At 60.7% G+C, this 21,944-nt stretch overlaps 10 protein-coding genes across 10 annotated transcripts; 3 read left to right on the top strand and 7 right to left on the bottom strand.

The window, feature by feature from the left end:
* Positions 1–26: 26 nt before the first annotated feature.
* Positions 27–1,801, bottom strand: BDZ90DRAFT_129377 (hypothetical protein). Its single transcript, XM_025503363.1, has 4 exons — positions 1,462–1,801; positions 1,287–1,382; positions 885–1,206; positions 27–757 (listed from the first exon to the last, which is right to left on the bottom strand). The coding sequence occupies exons 1-4, from the start codon at positions 1,700–1,702 to the stop codon at positions 316–318; spliced, it is 1,101 nt and encodes a 366-aa protein (XP_025363348.1). The 5' UTR covers positions 1,703–1,801; the 3' UTR covers positions 27–315.
* A 1,652-nt stretch (positions 1,802–3,453) lies between these two features.
* Positions 3,454–3,981, bottom strand: BDZ90DRAFT_208450 (CheY-like protein; the record flags this gene model as incomplete). The annotated part of the gene is made up of 1 exon (XM_025504009.1): positions 3,454–3,981. A coding segment is annotated over one exon (528 nt), but the record flags the coding sequence as incomplete, so codon positions are not given.
* A 1,255-nt stretch (positions 3,982–5,236) lies between these two features.
* Positions 5,237–6,787, top strand: BDZ90DRAFT_129346 (hypothetical protein). Its single transcript, XM_025503362.1, has one exon. The coding sequence runs from the start codon at positions 5,497–5,499 to the stop codon at positions 6,721–6,723; it is 1,227 nt and encodes a 408-aa protein (XP_025363346.1). The 5' UTR covers positions 5,237–5,496; the 3' UTR covers positions 6,724–6,787.
* BDZ90DRAFT_230751 (hypothetical protein) lies at positions 6,763–8,183 on the bottom strand. The gene has a single exon (XM_025505589.1). The coding sequence runs from the start codon at positions 8,146–8,148 to the stop codon at positions 6,868–6,870; it is 1,281 nt and encodes a 426-aa protein (XP_025363345.1). The 5' UTR covers positions 8,149–8,183; the 3' UTR covers positions 6,763–6,867.
* Positions 8,184–8,691: 508 nt separating this feature from the next.
* Positions 8,692–9,195, top strand: BDZ90DRAFT_217943 (hypothetical protein; the record flags this gene model as incomplete). The annotated part of the gene is made up of 2 exons (XM_025504340.1): positions 8,692–8,813; positions 8,886–9,195. 2 exons carry the CDS (start codon positions 8,692–8,694, stop codon positions 9,193–9,195), a joined length of 432 nt encoding a protein of 143 aa, XP_025363344.1.
* Positions 8,833–10,182, bottom strand: BDZ90DRAFT_270059 (DHS-like NAD/FAD-binding domain-containing protein). Its single transcript, XM_025508743.1, has one exon. The coding sequence runs from the start codon at positions 10,146–10,148 to the stop codon at positions 9,291–9,293; it is 858 nt and encodes a 285-aa protein (XP_025363343.1). The 5' UTR covers positions 10,149–10,182; the 3' UTR covers positions 8,833–9,290.
* A 1,015-nt stretch (positions 10,183–11,197) lies between these two features.
* Positions 11,198–13,070, top strand: BDZ90DRAFT_129162 (hypothetical protein). The gene is made up of 5 exons (XM_025503360.1): positions 11,198–11,746; positions 11,814–12,034; positions 12,102–12,149; positions 12,397–12,446; positions 12,520–13,070. Exons 1-5 carry the CDS (start codon positions 11,428–11,430, stop codon positions 12,737–12,739), a joined length of 858 nt encoding a protein of 285 aa, XP_025363342.1. The 5' UTR covers positions 11,198–11,427; the 3' UTR covers positions 12,740–13,070.
* Positions 13,071–14,037: 967 nt separating this feature from the next.
* On the bottom strand, positions 14,038–15,774 carry BDZ90DRAFT_258815 (hypothetical protein; the record flags this gene model as incomplete). The annotated part of the gene is made up of 3 exons (XM_025508107.1): positions 14,038–14,327; positions 14,404–14,969; positions 15,053–15,774. 3 exons carry the CDS (start codon positions 15,772–15,774, stop codon positions 14,038–14,040), a joined length of 1,578 nt encoding a protein of 525 aa, XP_025363341.1.
* A 132-nt stretch (positions 15,775–15,906) lies between these two features.
* On the bottom strand, positions 15,907–16,925 carry BDZ90DRAFT_129252 (hypothetical protein). The gene is made up of 3 exons (XM_025503361.1): positions 16,260–16,925; positions 16,098–16,177; positions 15,907–16,018 (listed from the first exon to the last, which is right to left on the bottom strand). Exons 1-2 carry the CDS (start codon positions 16,702–16,704, stop codon positions 16,119–16,121), a joined length of 504 nt encoding a protein of 167 aa, XP_025363340.1. The 5' UTR covers positions 16,705–16,925; the 3' UTR covers positions 15,907–16,018; positions 16,098–16,118.
* An 18-nt stretch (positions 16,926–16,943) lies between these two features.
* BDZ90DRAFT_237582 (cysteine proteinase) lies at positions 16,944–21,806 on the bottom strand. Its single transcript, XM_025507320.1, has 2 exons — positions 19,405–21,806; positions 16,944–19,319 (listed from the first exon to the last, which is right to left on the bottom strand). The coding sequence occupies exons 1-2, from the start codon at positions 21,621–21,623 to the stop codon at positions 17,045–17,047; spliced, it is 4,494 nt and encodes a 1,497-aa protein (XP_025363339.1). The 5' UTR covers positions 21,624–21,806; the 3' UTR covers positions 16,944–17,044.
* Positions 21,807–21,944: the final 138 nt, after the last annotated feature.

Genomic DNA, 21,944 nt, shown 5'->3' with positions numbered 1-21,944 from the left:
GCGTTCGTGGAGCTCACTCGGAGGTGCGGACGAGACGAGATGGTCGCATCGATTCAGCTGATTTTACTAGTACAAGAGCATGTCACGACATCTACTGAGCGGGCGCATCAGGAGCGGCAGCATCACTTGGCGCGCCTGCCTCCGTCGCACCCACATCAACGGCGTTCTCAGCCTCCTTCGATGGCGTGGCAGCCTTCATGCCCACATCTTCGTCTGCACCAGTCTCGATGCTGGCTTCACCAGGAGCAGGTGCGGCACTCTGCTCAACGGGCGCAGGGACTGCGGGGATAGCAGCGGGCGCTGCCTCCTGAGTGCTCATGGCTGTAAGCTCAGAGGAGGGCTCATCCTGCTGCATAGCCTCGGCGGGCGTTGATTCCTCCTGCTGTTGCCCCTTCCCACCCTCGGTCTGCTCTTTCGAAGCAGCCTGCGCCTCAGCAGATAGTGGGTGAGTGAGAGCCTCTGCCTCCGTCGCAAGGGCCTCAGGCTGATCGAGCTTTGTTCCCTCGTCGCCGTCTTCGTCCTCTGCATCTGCATCTGCGTCCGCCTCCTCTCCACCTTCCCCACTCTCCTTTGCTGTTCCATCGGCGTTCTCGTTCTGTACAATGATGACGTCTTCGCCCTTGTCTTGGCTGTCCGCGATGGGCGCCTCTGAATTGGCTGCTGCAGCAGAGGGCTCGACTGCGGTCCCTGCTGCAGGCTGCGATGGAACCATCTCGGCGGGCTGCTGCTGCTGTTGAGGAGCACCCGACTGAGCTGGCTGCGGCGGCTTAGGCTCCTTGGGCACCTCAACTCCGAGCGTCTGGTTGATGCCACTGATCTCTTGAGCTTCCTCCGCGCTAGGCTGAGATGGGCCTCCTTGCTGCTGCCCCTGCTGCTGCTGCTGCTGCTGCTCCAAAAGCCTCTCCCTCCTCACAGGCTCAGGTGTCCTCGCTCTCACATACACGAGTCCGCCGCGTGCCAGCGTCCTGCCCTCTCCAGGGGCTCGTGCCCAAGGCTCAGCGCTCTCATCGTCTTGACGAGCGCGTTTGCGGGCTTGCTCAAGGTCGGCCTCGATTCGCTCTGGGTTGAGAGACTCGCGCAGGGAAGCTAGACGCTCTGCGTGAACTTTGGTCATCTCTTCTGCGGTCTCTTGAGCCTTGCGCAATTGGATGCGCAAACTCTCGGGGGAGAGGACTGAGTAGGGTGAGGGGGGTGGGACGAGTTTGGCTGGGAGTGACGTGGGGTCAGGCGGGTGGGCGAGTATCAGCTGAACCTGCTTGCGTTGGCGCGCGCCCGCCGCTACGCACCGATCTTGCGCTCATCGAAGATGCCCTCCATGAGCTCGTGATTGCGCCTGAATCGGGCTACGGCGAGGTCTCGCGGTGTGAGTCTGTCCATCTCATCTGCAAGAGTGGTTTGTAAAGGAGAGGGCGCGATGAGTGGAACGTTCAACTACGCAGGTGCCTGTATGCGCCGACTCACCAAGGACGAAATCCGTTTGATCGTCATCAAAGGCGGATCCCCATCCCATTGCTCCACCATGGAGGGGCGGATGCATGTTCATGGGCTGACCTGCAGAGGGCCTGCCCTGCTGTTGATGCTGCTGCTGTTGCTGATGGTGCTGTTGGTGATTGGCATGACGGGACGCTGATGCGCCTGGGCCGGCCTTGCGCTTCATCTTGCGCGAAGAGCCGCCAGCAGCGTGGTGATCTTGGGTCGACATTGCAAAGGCGCCGTCACGCTATCTTTGTGATGAGGCGGCGCTGAAGTGGATGAAAGCCGCGAAGATTGCAAAGGGAGAAGATGAGCAAGGAGAGCGGGCGGACGGATGGAGACGACGTCGAGTCCACAACGATCGGGTCTGCCTTCCGTGCGCCTCGCCAGCCGCGCTCACGCTCACGCTCAGGGTCAGGCGTCGCGTCTGAGCAGCCATCATTTACGATGGCTACACGCAGAGCACACTACGTCTAGCGCACTTCGAATGGCTGTTCCTTGTAGTAGTTCTCATTGATTTCCGGGGGCGATTACAAGGACAACACGATGACAAGAGAAAGGCGTGACGCTGAAAGGCATGGTGGAGAGACGGGAAAGAGGATTGACGAGATGGGAGACCTTGCCGAGTCACGGAGTATTTGTGAGGGGCCCACGGAATATTATAAGAACGGTGAAGAGAAGCAGTGCTGCAGCGATGACGTGTATAGGATATAGCTGCGAAGATGCGATGAGAGTCGATAATGGTGTCGTGAAAAGCTGTCGTCGATGGGACGTTAGGAGGTCGTGTATGTGTAGTGTGTGACGGGGTGATGTCTAGGCACGACAACGAAGTGCCTATGCCAGAGTGAGCCATTGCGTTGCTGAAGCAAGCGACTGGTCACCATCTGATCGACGACGAATGTCGAGCGATGCGTCGTGACGCTCGAAAGAAGGACGGCGAGGTGGCGGCTTCTGGATTGATGGCACAGCATGGCACAGCGGCGCTGGCAGAGCCAGGGCCCGATCGCCCATCTCTCCTTTGTCGCCGCCGTCGCCGCCGCTTTCCCCACTATCAGCGGCATCGGACTCTGGCGTGGTGACGTCGCTCATGGTGCCATCGTCGGTCGTGGTGAGGGAGTCTGACCTCCTTGCGAAGTGAGGTTCCGCCGCGGAGTCGAATGCCAAAGGTGAGGACTCGAAGCCGGTGGACGTCTGACCAGGCGACGAATCCGACGTGTTGCTTCCTCTGCGATCATAGCAGCCAAAGGGCACGCCAAGTCGTGCGGACAAATTGACGGCCGGGGAGAAGCGCGACCAGTCGTCCGAAGGGCTGAGCACCTCAGCGTAATCGTCGAAGCCATCCTCGGCCGCACATTCGTCGCCTGCCTTGCGAATGAACAGCGGCGGGATTCTGCGGGCCGCAAGCTCGACGTCCGCAGGATCCGAATGGCGATGCTTAAAGGCCGGACGGCATGGACTTCTTTCGGGTACATCGACGCGCGCTGCCTCCATCTCGCGTTCCAATTGTTGGTACAAGGCTTGCTGACTGATCGTCATAGAACCGTGGCGCTGGCCGGTGTGGGTTTGAGAGCGAGGGCTGGTGTACTTCTCTGAGGCGTGCCGACGGATGCTGTTGCCGGCCGCAGTCGGCTCTTCTTGCGCACAACCCATCGGCGGTGTCGCACACTCGCCGTCGTCGTACTGCCTCAGCGTGCGTCTGTCTGATACGCCTCCGCCTGATGTGGCTTCCATCGTCGTCATGGCACAAGCGCCAAATTGCCTGAGCGACGTGCGCGTCTGCTCACGCAGCAGGAGCTCAAAGTCGGAGCTCTTGGTAATCTCCGGCGCAGGAGAATTAACAGGCTGATTGCCTGAGGGGAGGAAGAAGAGACGTTCTGCGCCGAGGGTGATGGGCAGCATTGGTGGCAATGGGCCAAGGATACGTTGTCCCTCGACATCGGTACTGGGCAGATTGTCGTGACCAAGGGCTGAAGTCGCTTCCGATGAGAGCGGGGCGAGCAGCTCATTGATGGAATCGTAGACGACGGGCTTGCCGATTAATCCATCGAACCCGGTACGGCGATACAGTATCTCCGGCTCGTCGCCGACGGCGGTGGTGACTGCGACGATACGTGCTGTGCGGTTTATCTGCAGCACGCCGTCCTGTCCTGCACGGATGCGTTTGGTGCAATCGACGCCAGAGAGAAATGGCATTTCGATGTCCATCAAGATGACGTCAAAAACGTTGGAGCGGAGCAGCTGCAAGGCCTTCAGGCCTGAATCGACTGCTACTGGTGGACCATCGAGGATGTCCGAGAACTTCTTCTTGAGAAGGCGCGTAAGCACGGAGAGATTGAGAGCGTTGTCGTCTACGACGAGGACGCGAAGGAGATGCTTGTCGGCGTGTGCGTTCATAATGACTGTGTGGTGAGAGATCGAGAGTCGAGTGGGTGATGCTTGTGGTAGAGCGGATGGTGCGGTCGGCGATCGAGAAGGAGAGAGGTGATCGGGACAGAGTTGAGGTAATTGGGGGGCACGCTGAGTGAGACACGGGAGAGATGTGACACGGTGTCAGTCGACGAAACTGGGGTACGGGGTGGAACTACCCCGCAGTAACGAGGACGAGGACGTACTCACGCTGTAGCCAATGGGACAGCACTTATAAGACCTCCACCAATGGAATGGGAGAACGATGGGATGAGTCCGGGATGAGGATGCGCTGACCAGGCGAAGGTGCGCCGGAGTCGCGCGAGATCGAACGAAAGGAGGTGACTCTCTAGCTCAGCTTGAGTGGAAGCTTTCGGCTCAGAAGAGTCTTTGATATCTCGAACGTTGCCGTAGCGTTTTCCAAATAGTGCAGAGCGATATCGGCTGCTTGGAAAACTGGTAACGACGAGGTGAATAGGTGGATGAGTGGTTAGGAGAGACAAGTCCTGGGGCGAGCTCGCAAGGAGAATGTCACGACGCTCGATCCCGACCCAATCGCCGTCTCAGGTCATGATCAGGGTCCTCCGCTGCCCTTGCGCGGGCACTGAAATTTGTTGCAGTGGCGTTTGGATCAGCACAGATGCTCTGCCTCGCTCGCGATCTTCACGGCCGAGCCTTACTTGACAGACTGGCAGCAGCGGTGCGGAGGGACGCTTGAGCGGCCGGGGACTGCCTCACCGCCTCACGGCCTCAGCGCGACCGGGTAGCCGTCGAAGCGTCAAAGGAGAGGGAGTGGCGAGCCGATTACTGCGCGATGAGCTTGATACGGCAGGGTTGGCCTACGCGCGGGACGCCAGGAGGTCAGAGCGCGCCAAGGCAGTGTAGATCGTGGCCAGGGCTGTCCACCGCATTCGAGCGGCGCTAAGAAGCACCAGCATGCGCAGGGCAAACAAGCCGAGCTTCCGCGGCCATCGAGGAGGACCCTCGCCCGCTGCAGAGAGATCGCACGCTGGGATTTTAGAGTAGGCCAGGAGCGAGGAGCGAGGAGCGAACGAGGAGTACCGCGATCGATCCCGGTGGAAGAGCAAGGTCGGCATGCTGTTCTTTGAAGCTCTCACAACGATGGCCGACGAGAGCCGAGGACGGCATCGGTTGTGGGTCGTGCGATTGTCAGTGGACCCTGGATGAGGAAAGGAATGAACGACTGCACACACTACCACGCGTGATCCATCGTGAGCTTTGACACACTCAGCGGCCGTAGTGGAAGGTGGAAGGTGGAAGGTACGACTTTGTTCATCAGCTCAGTGACGGCCCACGATCAACAGCATTGAAGCTATTTGCTCAACCTTGCGCCGAAACTTGTGATCAGGTCAATGAATGCTCCGATCTTTCTGCCAAGTGCCAAGGAGCGAGAGAAAGAGCAGTCGTTGGTCGAGGTGGCGGGCATCGGTGTCGCGTGGTGTGAGGAGAACGCGAAACGCGTCTCGCGGTGCGGCATCGATTTCCGTTCCCGACTGGCGGCACTCAGCCGTGCCCTAATCTCTCACTCGATCCATCGCGACCCAAGTCGCAGCGCTCGCATCCACCTGAAAATCATCTTCGTTACCAGTCAACAAGATGATGGGACCTGCATCCTCATCATCATCATCGACACCGCCGCCAATGAATCGTGCCAACGAGGACGAGTCGCCATCAAAGCGCAGGCGGAGGAGCGGGATCGAGCACGATGAGCCTAGCTTACCCTCGCCGTCTACGAGCAATGCTGCAGCAGGCCCCTCTCGACGAAGTCCAAGACTACACAGCAGCGAAGCAGAGGCGGAAGAGTCCTCAAGATCTGCCATCGATCCCATCGATCTCAGAGTAGCGTCCGCAGCCAACAGTGGACGGACGATGACCCCGCGTCGCCCTATTCGCCCCTTCAACAGCTCATCACCTTCAATCTCGACAGCGGGCCGGTCGCGGACTGCTCCTGGCCCAAGCAGCCGTCGCATCGTCTCTAGCGGTGGTGAAGGGAGCTGTCATCCGCCGAGATCCGCAGCAGCAGCGTTGGCCCCTCGATCGGCTAGCAGCGGCAACCCCCCCTCGGCCGGCAGCCGCAGGGTGCTTGGAGAGATGACCTTGGCTGATGCTGATCGACAAGCACGAGAGATCAGGTCGCGACACGAGCAGCAAGAGGAGAGGAGATGGACGCACGAGCAGCAACGAGGTGTGGAGAGCTCGGGCCCTCTGACTCCATCCTCATCCTCTGCGCGGGCGGCCCCTCGAACCTTTTCACTTGGCAGGCGATCCAGGCCGAGCAGTGGGCGAGGTGTGCCTACCACCACCGCAAGTCTGGTCCCCAGCAGCGATACGCGGAATGATGACTCCTTTGGTTCTTCCATATTCGACGACTCGGTGGCCAGCACGTCCTCGATGGCTGACACTTCGCGCGAGGACGTGCTGCCGTCGACGCCCAGGGAGGGGCAGGCAATCTTGACTGCTGTAGCCAGGTCGGAGCAAGTCTCGCCATCCGCGCCTCGTACGCCGTCGAGAAGGGCACGAGCACGGACTGAACGACACGCACAGGCTCAGGTGGGCGAGGCGAGCACGAGCAGTGCGAGCAATACGAACGGCAGCCCAGCATCAGACGAGAATGACGATTCGCCAGGCAGAGAGCGACGCAGGAGAAGGGAGGAGGCCGCTGCGACGATGCGAGCAGAAGCCGAGGCGAAGCGAGACGATGAGCAAGTAGCGGGCGAAGAAGGGGCAGATGGGGAAGATCACATCCTGCTGGAGAAGGGAGATTATCGAGAAGTCGCAGCCGCGAGGGCTGTGCGTGCTGGCCTGGCGGGGCTGCCGAGGTAGGCGCGGGCACGAAGAGCGACGTCACTGCCCCGCTCGTTTCTATCGCGCAAACTATACCATTACAAGAAGAGCTGAATCAGTGGCTATGCTAGCAGACATTGCTCGTGGTAGTGAAGAGATTCCACCGCTCAATCCAACGCTTGTCTAGACGGTTCCCGCCTTTGCCCCCTCGAGCCTGACAGCAGCCGCCGCGCTCTCCTCTGCCGTCCTCCTCGCCTTTGCATCCAGCGCTCCCAGCATAAGTGTCGTTTCCAGTCTCGAGGGCTCGCTCTTCTGCAGCTTCTCCAGCCTCTTCTCGTCCTCAGCAACCGAGCCGGCCGCAACAGGCAGCGGGGCGAGGCCCTGCGCTGCGCGACTGGCATTGTCTGCCTTACGACGAGCGATAGAGGCCTCGAGGCGGGTGCGTTCCCTTGCAAGCTGGCGCGACTGGAAGCCGATGTTGCCTGCCTCGGAGAGGTAGTCGTCGACGTGCTCGAGGGTCTGTTCGAGAGCCGAGGAGAGGACGGGAGTGTGTGCGAGTGTCAGGTTCGAGTAGGTCGACTCGATTGCCGCGCGAGGGGGTTGAGAGAGGAGAGAGGAGGAAGAAGAGGAGAGGGAGGAAGAGGAGGGAAGGATCGAGGCCTGCGGTGCTTGCGGGGTTGCGAGCGTCGAGATGAAGGCGTCGAGGAGGGCCGTGTTATGCAGAGAGAGGGGCAGCTCGTGGAAGAAGTGAGCAAAGGTAAGGCGGTGGTCGATGAGTCCCTTTGCAGAAAAGTCGTTTGCCTTGTACGCTGCCACGAAGTCGGAGCTGAGGCGGTATGCCTTGACGACTGTGTTGCCCTGCGCTGACTGAGCAAGGTCGTGGACGAGGACGACTGCCTTTTCCATGCCGTCACCGCTCGCCGTATTCTTTGAGCGAGATGCGGGTGAGGAGCCCTCGTTGTCCATAAGATTGCCTACGACCTTGAGGCCCTCGAGGACCTGTGCAGTGAAGGCAGCGCCGAAGCCGAGGAAGGAGGAGACGTAGATGCCGACGGGGTTGGCGTCGGCGTTGACTGACGCAAGGAGGCCGAGGGCGTCCTGGATGTGCTTCGTGACCGGCGAGGGCGTCTGCGAGGTAGCAGCAGCGGGCGTGCGGCTGTCGTCGTGGTCATCGGTGCGGAGGGCGTTGCGAGGGAGGCCAAACAGGTTGGTGACCTCGAGCGCTCCATCAAGGTCGAGACCGAGGAGCAAGCCGGTAGCATTGTGGGGATGAGCATCGCGTGAGTGCTTGACGAGCTTGGTGAATGCCAATCCATCGAGGCGAATCGAAGAGGGCGGGCCAGAGCTGAGTGAAAAGGAGAGCGCAGCAGCGTCAAGTTCTGACGAAGCAGGCTTGGCTGCGGGCGCTGCTGGCGCCGGCGGCGGTTGAGCAGCAGCGGCTGCTGTGCGAGTGGCAGTCGACATGATGAAGCGTGATGGCGTTGAGTGGAAGAAGTCAGTTGCTGCGCGGCCGAGATGTGAGGGCGGGCAGAGCGAGGCGGGCGGCAGGGGGGAAGAAATCATTGCCTCCGTTCCGGGCGGGGCGACGTCGAGGTCGAGGCTCGCGGCTCGAGCTCACTGAATGAAACGGGTCCAAGCACGGACGGGCGAGCGACTCCACAACCTCTCTCCGCATTCGCATCAACAACACGATATGGCAACCCTGCGGCTCGGTCTCCGTTCAGCGGGCACTCTCGTCGGGAGAAGCGCCGCTTCCTCGCATTCTGCTTCGGCGCGACTGCCATTGCGCTTCCTCTCCTCGTCCTCATCGTCATGCCGCCCGACGGCCATTGCGGCAGCGGCGCCCATTGCCAGGAACCAATCACAGCAGCGCGCGTTTCATTGGGCCGCCGTCGCTGCGCTCGCTTTTGGCAGCGTAGCGGGTGTGGCGTCGAGTGGCAAGGCGATTCAGTGCGGTGCGTGCAGCGACGCGCGAGCGAATGAAGCAAGGCGAGTGGCTGACCCTCCATGCCTCTTCCAGAGGGTCCCGAGCTTGGACGCCAGACGTACGCTTCGCCTGAGTACACGGGCGCCAAGAGGGAGCCGGAGAGCATCGTGAACCCGTATCAGCTGAGCTTCGGTGCCGTGTGGTGAGCAAGCAGGATCGAGATGCGCGGCTTCGGACCCGCGACTGATGCCCCTCTCCTCCCTCTCTACTGCAGCGGCATCTGCGCCGGCGTCTTCATCAAGAAGGGCCTGAAGCTCATCGCCTTCCTTCTGGGCGGCGGCTTCGTCTTCCTGCAGTATCTCTCATCGCAGCGCGTCGTGTCTGTCGACTGGTTAAAGCTCGGTCAGCGATACAGCAACGTGCTCGAGTCGAGCGCTGGCGGGCCTGCGGACCCCAAGGCAAAGGGGTGGAGCGGATCGATGGGTGCGAGGATCTACCATCGCTTCGTGGACTTTTTGACTGCCAACTTCCAGGAGAGGGCATCGCTGTTGGCGGGTCTGGCGTTGGGGTTGCGTCTCGGCTGAGCGGGCGCAAGCAGTGGAAGCAAGGCGAGATCAGGAATGAAAGCGATACATGCTGCGATACAGGCTATGATACAGTGGCGAGACGATGACGATGACTACGCTCTTGCCGCGGACGACGGGCTTGCGAGACCCAAGGCAGTAGGCAATGTCTCTTCGACTGGCCCTTGAAAGAAGAAGTCAGCCTCACCCGATCCAGTTTCCTCTCCTCCGTCGAGATTGAACACCGCCACTTTCCCTCCCCTCGCCCTGACCTGTGCCGCAAATCCTGCCGCAGGGTAGACTGTGCTCGAAGTTCCCAAGACGAGGAGCAGATCGCAGCGTTCCACCAGTGGAGCGATTGTGTCCAGCAGCGGGATCGACTCGCCGAACCAGACTACGCCTGGGCGCAGAAGCCCGCCTCCGTCCACCGCATCGTTGCACCTCGCACTCTTGCAGCGCGGTAGCTTGTCGAGGGAGAGGCGTGCAAGTGGCTTCGAGGTGTCCTCCGTACCACGCAAGCTGTCACAGATTGGCGAATCAAAGTTCCACTGCTGGTCGCCGCAGGAGGTACACATCGTGCGAAAGAGGGAGCCATGCATCTCGAGCGGGTCGAGCGGGGCCCCACCTGAGTCGATGCTCTTGCTCAGCGCATCGTTCGCACGCTTGGACAGGCCATCGACATTTTGCGTCACGAGACGAAAGCGGCGCGACGGCGATGACGCTGCGGGAAAGGTAGCCTCGTGCCCTTGCTTGGAGGAGAGCCAGCTGATGGCCTCGTGCGCGGCGTTTGGCTTCGCGGAGAGGCAGGCCTGTCTACGCCAGTGATAGAATTGCCAGACTTGAGATGGGTCTGATTGGAAGGCTGCAGGTGTTGCGAGGCTCAATGGGTCGTGCGATCGCCACAGACCGCCGGGACCTCGAAAGGTGGGGACTAGCGGCGAGAAAGACGCGAATCGATCAGCGTTCGTGCACATCGTCTTGCCTCGCCAGGCAAGTCTGTACGCCGCCGTACGCACTGCCAGATGCTGCCGACAAGCCGGCGCCGGCCAATGCCAATGGTGAGCGAGCCTGAGCGCAAGCCTGACGAAATAGAGCGGCCGTCGAGGAGGCGCCGCCCCCGCCACCAGGAAGCTGCTTGCCGGCTGGCATTCCTGTGAAGCCCGTGCTCAGCAGACCTTGTTCCTGAGCGAGCGGCGTCGAGCGGCGTCAATGCTTGACGTCCGACGTCACAACGGCGTCGAGACTCGATGCGAAGACAGTGCGACGTGGGCGCGACGTGGGAGCGAGTTGATATGTCGCAAAGGAATGTCGGACGACGAGAGCAACACACGCACAAACACAAAGCCAACATACGCAGGCGCGCAGCGAGCCGCTCGCCACTCGCCGCCCCGCGCCGATTCGCAGCCAGCCTTGAGCGCAGGCTGTCAACGGGAAACTTGACGTGCCGGTCCCTTTCAATTCGCTCCGATTTTGGACCTGATCCGCCATTGCTCCTCCGCTGCTTGTTTGATTCACAACAACGAGAGACATCGATCGCAGCAGCAGCATGGTGACGACTCGCGATCGCACTGACGGGAATCCTGCGACTTCTTCGAATTAGCATCGAGCGTCTACCGGCCCCGGGTCCGTCACGATGCCGAAAAGATGGTTGACAGATCATGGCGCGCGCGATGAGGATAGGCTCGAGCGTTGAGGCTCGAAGCTCGAGGCTCGAGGCCGTACTGCGTGTTGGTTCGTAGGCAGGGGGTAGGCCCCCTCGATGTTGGCTCTTGCTGCGAGGCGAGGCTCGCATTTTTACGCGGCGGAGTTGGCCGCCCCTCTTCCAAAGAACACACAGAATCGCCTCGTCGACTTTTCTCCGACGCGGCTGGGATGCCTAGTCGCCCTGACCCCGCTGCGAGCAGGCGGCGAGCGACGACGCCCACGACTTGCGCCAAGCTCGCTGGCCAGGCCCCTCTGGCTCGCGCATGGACGCAAAGAATGCGTCGCTGTGTGCCTGCAAGTCGAGGTCCAAGTTGACGTCGGCTGGGCAGGTCGGCTGGGCAGGGGTACCTACTGTAGTGCCACGGGACCAGCGCAACGACGCCAGCCAAGTGGGTGTGCCTGCGAATAAAAGGCCCCAGGGGTCCAACGCTTTCGCCTTCTCCTGACCCTCATCAACTCCTCGTCCCCGGCCCTCTTCCCCTCTCATCTCCAGGTCGCAACTCCCACTCTCCTTCTCATCCTCACAGTCTTTACCAACACCAACACACAATGTTCAACAAGCTCTCCCTCCTCGCCGTCCTGGCCCTCGCCGCCGTTGGCCAGGCCAAGTACGACACGCCCGACAACCTGCCCGCCAAGACCGACTCCAAGGGCGGCCAGATCGGCTACAACGACTGCCGTAAGCGCTACGGCGAGTCGAGCCAGAAGTCGATGTGCCAGAACGCCTACATCAACTCCATCAAGGACTTCTGTCTTTGGGGTCCCCCCAAGGCCGGCTCCACCGTCGGCGACACCGAGGCCATCGAGGTCGCTTGGTGCCTCAAGTCCGGCTACGGCACCAGGCTCATCCCCAACGGTGCCATCAAGGGTGCGTTGCGCTGTGGGCGGACGGTCTTGCTGAGTTTGCGCATGCTGACAACACCCTCATTTTTTAGGAGCGCACTTTTTGAAGACACCATCTTACGTCCAGGTTACCGGTACCGGAGACCTCACCAAGATCAACGTCAAGAAGGGCGACGACGGTGGTGAGCTCGACCCCCACGGCGCCACCGGCTCTGGTAACCCCGTCGGCGGTCTCGTCTACACTCGTGCCTACACCGGCCAGTTTCAGCGAGTCTACGAGTGGCAGAACTTCATTTCCGACAGGGAATTCTGCGTGGGTATGGTCGGACGTGGTAGACGGCCCAGTACACACTGACATGCCTCTTTCTCCGCAAAAAAAGTTCCGTGCTTGTAATCCAAAGGGGGCCAATCAGAAGGAGTGGTGCCCTGTGAGTATCTTCGTGGTCTTCGATGGCGAAGAAGGGTGGTCGAGAGACCGTATACGCCGCGATTCGAGGTGTTGTGAGCCGATCACTGACCGCGTCCTTCCGTTCCGCTCTCCGCTCTCCGCCCCGCCCTTCCGCCTCGCCTATCTGCCACGTGCTTCCGTCTCCGCCCGCCGCCACGGTCAACTCCTTCGCGTCACGCTCCCTATCCCCATCCTACCTCTTCTTCTCATCAAATTCGACCTTACAGCACATCTACGACGTCATGGGCTGCTACTGGAATGAACCCGCCAATTACAAGTAAGTAGCTCAATGCGTCAATTGGGATCACAGAACGACGCTGACCTCCGCGCCTCCGCACTCTCTCCTTCAGCGCCGGATCCTGGGACCAGTGCGACGGTACCGAGGGCGAGTGGCCCGGTGTCTACCACGGCTCGACCTTCTACCAGGGTCAGAAGCACACCCCTGGACCTCAGACTCCTGGCAAGTCGTCCAACTGCCGCGCTTACCCCTCGCTCACCTCTGGTGGCGACGCCATCAAGAAGCCCGGATCCAAGCGCCAGGTCATGGAGACCGCTCGTCCTGTCGCCTAAGGAGCACACGCTCGGCGCACGTTTTTCAACTTCGTAGGATAAGAATCAACTCGCCGATCCGGCGTCTGTATCTTGCGAGCGTCGTACCCAGCCGGCACCAGCTTTCACTGCCTTCGACGCACCCTGCTCGTTTTCTTCGTCTTCTCGCTAGCTACATTTGTCAATTTCATCATCGTCTTAGTCAAACTCAACAACATGGCCCTGCTACAGCTCCGAGACGGCTGGATCATGCGATGCGACTGAAGCGGCATCAGTTACAGGTTCACGGCTCTCGATGGCTCTGAACATACGCTCTCGTCGGGTCTGCCCTCCTCTGTACCGCTCTCAGCACCCACGCGAACACCATGCGAAGTTTCCCTCCTCGGCGGCCCGGCTTTCCTCTTCTCCTTCACGGGCGTCGGGATCGTAGCAGCCCTTGAGCTACGCAGAGAGTCTTTGCTCCTTCAACACCACCTATCACGCGCGCCTCCTGATCACCACAAAATTCAGAGTGTTTCGCAGACTCTACTCCTTCTCCCCTCCCCTCGAGCGTCGCAGCAGAACATGAGCTGGGTGGCTCTCGACCCACCATGTACACATGTGGAGGAGCTGTCGACCACCCACACCTCGAGGCCTCCCAAGCGAAGCATTAGATCTTTCTTTTTCTGTCTGAGCGGCGCACTATGATGCTGCTGAGCCAGCGCCCTGCCGCCTCCCTGACACCGCTATCGTTTGGCAGGTGCTTACAGCCCTTCTCCCATTTCATCTCGACCAGTGCAGCACGTCACATGCCCACCGCCTTCACTTGCCCATCATCCGCCGTCTTCAAGCGCTTTCGCTGAGCCTGTCCGTGAAGGTGGCGATATTGCGCCCGCGGGACTCGCTCGATGCTGAGCCTCGCGCTGAGGATGGAAGCGTCGACGATGGTCACGGTACTCCGTGTAAGACTTATATGGCCAGTCTCGCTGATGGGTGGGAGCTAAATTGAGCAGTGAGGAGAACCGTGGTGGAGCCTGCGATTCTGCTGCCAGCTCAGTCTTTTCGAATCATGTATGCTCCCTCAAGCTGGACCAGAGGTGCCTCTCGGCCAGGCATCTGAATGGTGCGGCCCTCGCGTAGCTCGCTGACCTCCTCTACTCTTATCGAGCGGCCTTCGCGCTCAGAGAAGCGCGTGTGGCGCAGTCGCTTGCGGGGAAGCAGGATGTATGGCTGCAGCTTGATGAGCGCAGGGCGAGAAAGGGTGAAGTAATCGATCGTGCCATTGCACTGCTCAGAATCGTACGGCCCGTACGCGGGGCGGCTGCCGATCTTGCCGACTCTTATACCCAAGCCCTCAGCGAGCCGACATCGTCCAAAATTTGGCGATGCTTGTCGCACTGGGTGAAGCAGTAGTGTCTGCCGTTATTGGGCTTGGGAGTGCCGTCTGTGTCCAGCCGACCGGCGAGGACTTGCGCGCGCACGCCCTCGCTGGCAATGAGGTAAATCCAGGGGATACTGCGAGCCTTCCAGTTGCCGAGCATGTCCAGCTCCTGCATCGCCCTCAGGAGAGGGTTGAAGTACTCTCCATCCTCGCGCGGGCAGCTTATTGTGCCTCCAGCAGTCGATGGTGCTGATTGGACCGCGAGATTGCTTGGTTGAGGTGACTTCGAGCGGGCGGGTGCCGGCAGGCCTGCGCTCATTCATACTGATGATGAGGCTGTAGATCCACTCCCTCATCTCGTTGTCGCTGGAGAAGATGGTGATGCTCTTTTGGCATCCGTCTCCTAGCCAAGCGCCGAGGAGGTGGGGGTGGGGGCGGTAAGGGGGGAAAGGCATATCGTCTGCCTCTGCGCCGCCCGAAGGAAGCGTCTCAAAAGGGTAGCGGGGCATCTCAAGCGCTGGGTGACGCTCTGGACTGCCCTTTGCAGCGTTTTCGATGTGCTTTGCGGAGAAGAACTGAGCGACGGTCAAGGAGTGGATCTCCTTGGGCCTGATGATATTTGCGTCCAGCAGGTAGGTAGCGTCGTGGCTGAGCGTCGCTCGGAGGAAGTGCTGGGCCTCCTCGTCGCTTGGCATGAGGATTGTGAAGGTCCTCGTGCCGCCGCAGGGGCAGCTCGCAGGCAGACGGCGTTGAATTTCCTGCAGACACTCGGGATTGAAGTCACCGTCGTTCCGCCAGTCCTGGCTGTCGATGTCGATGGCGAGTCTAGGATCATTTGCCTCGTCCTCGCTACCGCTATGATTGTCCTCGCTGCCATGCTGGCCGTCCTCTCTGCCACGCTGGTCGTCCTATTATCGCCGCTGTCGCTGCTAGCGTGACAAAGGCGCTTGTAGGATATGACGATGAAGGGCTACATCTTGAGCAAGGCAGGTCCAGAGAATGTGCAGTAGTCGAGGTTATCAACCTTGCTGGGTTTGGTGGGATGGGCATTGGCCCGGGTGCCCACCTTCCCGACGTGGATCCCCAGTCCCTCAGCGATGGTGCGGGCATCGTCGAGAATTTGTCTGCGTGCGCGGCACTGAGACGATGGAGTGTAGCCAGACGTCCTTGCTCCGAGCGAGTCAGGCGGCTTCTTGACGCTCTTGAGGGCGACGGGCCAAGCTTGAGGGGGCTTGGAGGCATTGAGCTCCTCAACGATGCGTAAAAGGTAGAGGCGAGTCTCATCATCCGCCGAGCATAGTGTCGGTGCATAATGGAATCCATCCCCGAGCCAGGCACCGATCAGCCAAGGGTTGATTGGCATCTGTGCGATGCCGGCGCCGCCGGCGGCGAGCGTCTCGGGCTCCGCCCGTGGCATTTTCATGGTGGGTTGTCGCTCTGGCCTTCCTGACGCGGCGTTGTTCACGTGCTTCGCAGTCATGAATTGTTTGATGGTCATTGTGTGGGGCTCGCCGACCCGGATCACGCTCGTGTCGAGGAGGCTGACGGCGCTCATGTCGCGGGCCATTGCGACCAGATGCTCCGCCTCGAAGTGACTTTGCATGAGCATGGAGAAGGTGCGAACAGCTCCGCAGGGGCAGGGCTTGGAGAGGTCGGCCTGAATCTCCTTATGCCTCGATGCGTTGAAGTGAGACATCGTCTGGTGCTCACTCTCATCTCCGTCATCGCTGCTGAAGTCCCGGCTTCTGGGGAGGGGCTGACGATGGTTATGGTGACCGTGACGTGGACCAACTACCTGCCTGAGACAGGCTCGAGGTCAAGCTTGCGTGACCAACACGAAAGATGCGAGGCCCGGTCCACTTGACCAAGACCGTATCTTGCGTGACGGTGACGGTGACGAAGGCGAGCCGTGACTTGAGAGGAAGATGGGCAGGATGGCTCTGAGCGCGCGCGTAGCAGGGAGCAAGACTGTAAGCAATCACCCCTCTTGCAGGCACTGCTGCGCTCGCTGACACTCACCAATGCGCAGTGACTTGATCGTCACTTTTTACGAACTCGTGCTTGCGCCAAGGTGATGAAGGCAAGGCTCAGCCAAGCAACTGATAGCGAGCGAGTCGAGGTTGAGGCGCGACGCGTCAGCAACGAGATCTGAGTCAGGCGCACAACCACACCGCTACTCACATACAGTGCCGCTGATGCTAAGCTTGGTGAGTTGCACTGCAGAGTGACCACACGTGGATTGAGGGCTGCTCTCGGTGCTTTGCACCTGTCGTAGATGCGAGGCTGCTTGACGAGTGGGCGCCATGATGGAGTGATGGATGCCTTGAGGTTGCGAGGTTGACGAGTGGGGCGACAGGGGAAGATGAAGTGCACGAGGCGAATGCCAGCTTGACGTGACGCGACGCGCGAGGGCCATGCTTGAGCGAGTGGAGAAGAGGAGGCGAGGGAGGACCAGCAGCGCTGTGAGGGCAGAGGTGAGGCCTGATGATAGTGCCGACTGGCTGACCTGAGGAGGGGAAGGGACGTGGTAAGAAGACAAGAAGCGGCGAGCAAAGGCCTTTTGTATCCTCGCAACAGCACAGCCACACCCCCTCCCTCGTCGACGCCGTCGACTCTCGTTGAGCATCGTAGCAGGCAATCTCTTGCCCAATGCGGCTCTGCTCGCCCTCACTGCACAATCACATTCAGGGCTCAGCTGTGCGGAGCGGCGAGAGATGAGCGGGCGGAGCGCTCGATGGCGACCGCGAGGATCGAGTTGCCCTCAAGACGAGACGAGCGAGCCGCCCTTGGCTCGCGCACGGTCCACCACCTACGGTTGAGGAGAAAGCCGCGCCTGCGTTTCCTGCGTCGTTGCTCACGAGATCAGGGAAAAAGGCCAAAGCCATGACTTGAAGAAGATGACGTATGATATAGATTTGTGTGCTGTGTGTTGCGCCCGCCTCTGATCTGCCTCTCCTCGTCTACTCCTACTCATCGTACTCATCATCCTCTCCCGCCCCTGTACGACGATACACCCCGGCCTCACTCCCTGCGCCCCGCTTCTTCTCCTCACCGAGCCCAAACTCGTGATGTACCCCATGCGTCCAATCAAAGCTACCCGCCGTGTGCCCATCATGACTGCTCACATCGCTGTACGACCTCGTCATGACGGTCGGTCTACAAGAAGGGCTGGTGGGACTGCCCGGAGTGTACCCGGCCGTGACGTCGTTGTACGTCGGCAGCTCGTCGTCATCTTCGCGATTGCGCATCGTCGAGTCGCCTGCATCGTGGTCCCACTCGCCGGCAGAGGCGGCTTGACTGCTCGAACGCGAGGAGGAGCGGCGAGACAGGGGGAGGAAGTCTTCCCCGCCTCCTGGCCCCCATGGCGCCGTACTCGCCAATGCGCTCGGCCCTGCACGCGCGCCTGCCTCGTCACTCCTCGAGTTGACCCCACTGGGCGTTGCGCTGGCCATCCTGACCATCTCCTTGCTCTTCCCGCCGATGGTCCTAGTCGTCCTCCGTCTGTAGAACAGCAGGTAGGCCGCCGGGCCTTTCACCTCCTGCTCCACACTGTCCGCATCGATCTTGTGCACGCGCGAGTCGTCAAAGTAGTACCACTGCCCGTCTTCCGCGTTGCGCGCTGAGGAAGTGTAGTGGCCGCCACCGAGCCCGCCAAAGTGGTTGTCCACTGCAAAGAGGTCGTAGATGGGCGCATCGGACGTGACGGACTCGTCGTTGGTGGCTGAAAGGGCTGAGAGTACGCTAGAGGAGAGGGCGTCCGCCGCCGTGGCAGGCGGAGAGTCGGCCATGTCGCTGCCAGCGGACGGGCTTGGTGGGGCAGGAGCGTTCCCTTCCTCCCTCAACTGCGCCAACGCCTTTGTCCCCTCGACCCTCTTTGTGAGATCCAGCCCCTCGATGGGGAAGTCTACCGCAACGTCGATCTTATCCCTCAATCCCCTCCCCGCGCTGAATCGCTTCAAGTGCACAACGAGAATATCGGGCACCTTCCAGAGATCAAACTTCTTCGTCGCCTGCCTGAACTCCTTGCAGTCGGGACAATGCCAGAGGTCTTCCTCGCCCAGCTGCTCCTCGCGCGTAAACTCGTCAAGACAGTCCTCGATGCTGAGCTGTTGCTGCTTGGACCCGGCACGTCGTTTGGAGCGAGTGGCTTGTTCTGCTTTCTCCTCAGCGAGACGCTTCGAGTCGACTTCCGAGAGAGAGTCGGGGGAGCCCCAGTGCCCAGTATCGGCGCTGCGGGGGAGATGGTCACGCGCCGCCTCTTCGCTCCAGACGCAGAGGAGTGCTCCACCGCGGTACACGAGAGGCCAAGCACCCTCACGATGTGCTGCCAGGCGTGCACTGCGATCCGCGAGCGGCTCGACGTTGTACTCGTTCCAGTTGTCGAGGTCCTTGATGGGCTTGTCGAGGTCAGCGGCGTAGTAGAGTTGGAAGAGGGGTGGGCGCGTGGGGGTGTTGAGCTCCTGGACCACAGACGGGTGGGCCGGAGGAGGAGGTGGCGTGCTCATCGTCGCGCGAGGAGGCGTGCCCATTGTCTCGTCAGTGTCGGCGTCGGCCTCTTGCGGCTCAAAGACGTCGCTATTGACGCGCACCTCGGCCACAACGTCCTGCGACTGGACGGTGGGCGCCGGGCCGACGAATTCGTCCTCGCTCTCTTTCCGTCGCATCGCACCTCGCTGCTCGCGAGCGATATCCTCTGGCACGTCCGGCGCGACACGCCTGTACTGGTCCATCACGGCGCCCATGACCTTGCCCGCATCATTAACGTCCTCGCGAGGAATAGCGACGAAGAAAGGATTCCCCTGGCTCGTCCTCTCCAGATACGTAAAGACCGGCAGGACAACGTGCGTCCCCTCGCCGTGCTCCTTCAACACCGCCTCCTTGACCTCCTCCCGTGCCCTCGACTCAATCGTCTGTGGGAACTGCAGCGAGTTCGAGAAGGACATTCGCAACCCGCTCGTTTCTGGGGGAGGAGGCGTAAAGTCGCAGGGAAGCTCCCAGAACCAGGCGTGGTCTGCCCTTTCGATTGTGTGGACTGGCTCGTAATCGTAGTAGAGGCGGTAGAAGACGGACTTCCACGTTTCGGCGCCGAGGATTCGCGAAGGGCCGCCTTGAACAGCGAAGAGATCTGCGAGCTCCGTCTTGAGCTTGGACATTGAGACCTCAGAGGGGAGGACCATGTTGACTGCCTGCACGGGCTTGCTGGGGTCGAGCGGCACGAAGTAGACTTGGTGGCGCCACATGCTGGGCGAGGGGCGCGAGAGGAAAGGGTGTCAGTGTCGTGTGCGCGCGCGCGTATATCCGCTCTTGGCGGTCGCCGCGGACTCACGTCTTGTTGGGCAAGGGCAGCGTCAAATACATGAATGGGTCAAACTTGATCGACACCTTCCCACACTCTGGGCATACCAGCGTAGACCTATACTGACCCTGGAACAGGTCTACGATGACCGAATCGTTTCTCTGCCGGTAGTCGGCCCACTGCCTGCGGGCGAACTGCACCATCTCCATCAGCCCGCCGCCCTTCCAATCCTCCGCCTCGATGTAGGGCTTCTTCTTGATGCGATTGAGGTCCTCGTGCAGTCCGTCGAGGAGGAAGGCTAGGAGCTCCTGCGTGTCTTGCTGGGAGTAGCCAGAGAATTGCGGGGCGAAGCGTCCGAGGGTCCATTTGAAGTCGCGAGGGGAGTAGGCGTTGTTCCCCTGCGGGGACCAGAGGGCGTTGATCAGCCCGCCGAAGGCTTCGGCGAGGGCTCCACCATTGCCAAGCGGATTGTCTGTGTTGATCTCCTGTTCGAAGACGCGAGAGACGAAGTAGTCTTTGAGTTCGGGCGTGTTGCTGAGGCATTGAAGCGCGGAGTTCATGAAGCAGGTGTTGCCCAAGTTCATTAGACCTTTGAGCCCCAGCGTACGGCTCGAGCTACCGCGCTCGGTAGCGGTCTGCGAGCGAGTAATGCGAGAGGGATTGGCGTTTGAGACGGAGGCGCTGCTGGCGCTCGTGCTTGCGGTGGTACTGGCCGGCGTGATTGTTGGTGACTGCTGTTGGAGGCGAGAGAACGAGTCTTGCCCCTTGGCCTGGGCGAAGAGGCCGTGCTTGCCGCTGGGGGGAGGCGGAGGAGCTTGCGGTGCCGCGTCTGCGATTGCGCTGCTCTGCCTGCCGTTTTCCGTCGGCCAGTCGCCATTGCGATAGGCAAGCTCAACGACGAGCGGCATAGGCTCCCACGGCAGCCGATCAGCAATGGAGGCAAGAGACTCGCTGCCTTGCTTGTCTTCCACCAGCGAATAACCAGAGTCCTCCGCAGTGACTTCGTCAACTGTGACGCTGGACGAAGAAGCCTTCGTCGATGGAGGGCAGGTCCAAAGCCTCACTTCCGTCTGCGAGCTGGTCGCGCCCATCTGCTCGCGCGCCAATCGAGCAACAATCTCGAGGGGCGTGGCTCTACTGATGCTCGTTGCTGGCGGAGTGGATGTTGCCGCAAACTCGTTCGCCGCTTCGCGCTCGGCGGTGAGTCGAACAAAGACGACCTTGGTCATGTAGATCTCGAGGATAGGTGGGTTGCTCTTGGGCAGCACCCCTCGCTTGATAACTGGACCACGCAAACCGTACCAGGTAGTGAGGAGCCACCATGCTGGAGCAGGGAGGATCTCAAAGTGGTGACCTTCCTGCAGTCCGTTCGCCAACTTGACCTTCGAACTGCTAGCCTCGCCCTGACTCGGTGGACTGGCAAGGAGGTCTGAGCAGTCGACTGGACCAGGAGATGAGGGAGCACCGTCATCGTCGTCGTTCTCCCCACTCGCGGCTGTGTACGCGGCCCAGCGACGATACCACGCTCGCGAGATGAGGTGGTAATCCTGATTAGAGTCTAGTGGCGCATTCTTATATTCTGTGATCTTGGCCAGCTGCTCACTGGGCGAGGGAGGAGGAGAGTCGTCGGATGGAGGCTCGTTGTGCAATGATGGAGCTGGCGAAGACACGACGGGGGATGCCGATCCAGACGATGCGGCTGCTGAGCGAGGTGGAGTATCTGGCGCCATGACGCTGCCCGAATCATCTGCCGCGCCATTACCAGCTCGCACGCCGTCATCGATGCGCAGCTGCTTCTGCTCATCTGTCAACCCGGCCAGCGAGCCGCTGTCGCTCATCTTGGTACCAAAGACAGGGCGAGGCACGTAGCTCTGAGTATCTGTCCACTGGCGCAACGGGCTAGCTGCAGAGTCCGTCGCTGTTGCGGCTGATGCCAAGTCAGAAGAGGCAAGGCTGTTGCCGTCGACGTCTGAGTTGGGCGTCGAAGGGCGTGGACGCTTGTGAGCGGGCAAAGCGTGGTGAAGCTGCTGTGACCCGCTTGGATGTCTTCTCAGCTTGGGCGAATCTGCGCGAGATGAGCCAGCGCCGAGTGTCTGCGCGACGTGGAAGGGAGAGTGGGGCTGCGATGAGGTGATGGGTGATAAATGTCGGACGGAAGAGGGAGAGGATGATGTGTTCGAGTTCGACGCCGTTGCGGTGATGAGTGAATCCTGATTCTTGTGCTCAGATGCAGAGGGAGGACTGGACATCAGGTGTGCACGCGGGCGAGCGGGTGGAAGGCCAGGAGGGCGACGCTGCTTGTCAAAGGAGCGGTGACGAGGCGAGGCAATGCGAGGCTATGCGATGATAGCCAGCACCACCAGCCCTATTGTTGATTGTGTGCGCGTGCGTGCGTGCAAGCGTGCGAGCGCTCCTTTTGTGGGGAAATGAAGAGAGGGAACCAGTGGAATTGCACCTGCTCCTCGGCAGACGACACAACTGAGGGCGGCGGCAGCGGCGTCGGCGCGCAAAGTCAGTCAGTCGGTCGACTGTCAAGTCTGATTTCCATTTCCACGACGTCCTCACTTCCA

The sequence above is a fragment of the Jaminaea rosea genome (assembly GCF_003144245.1).
Source record: "Jaminaea rosea strain MCA 5214 unplaced genomic scaffold BDZ90scaffold_3, whole genome shotgun sequence".
NCBI classification, from domain to species: domain Eukaryota; kingdom Fungi; phylum Basidiomycota; class Exobasidiomycetes; order Microstromatales; genus Jaminaea; species Jaminaea rosea.
This window is presented reverse-complemented; position numbering and strand designations above follow the sequence as displayed.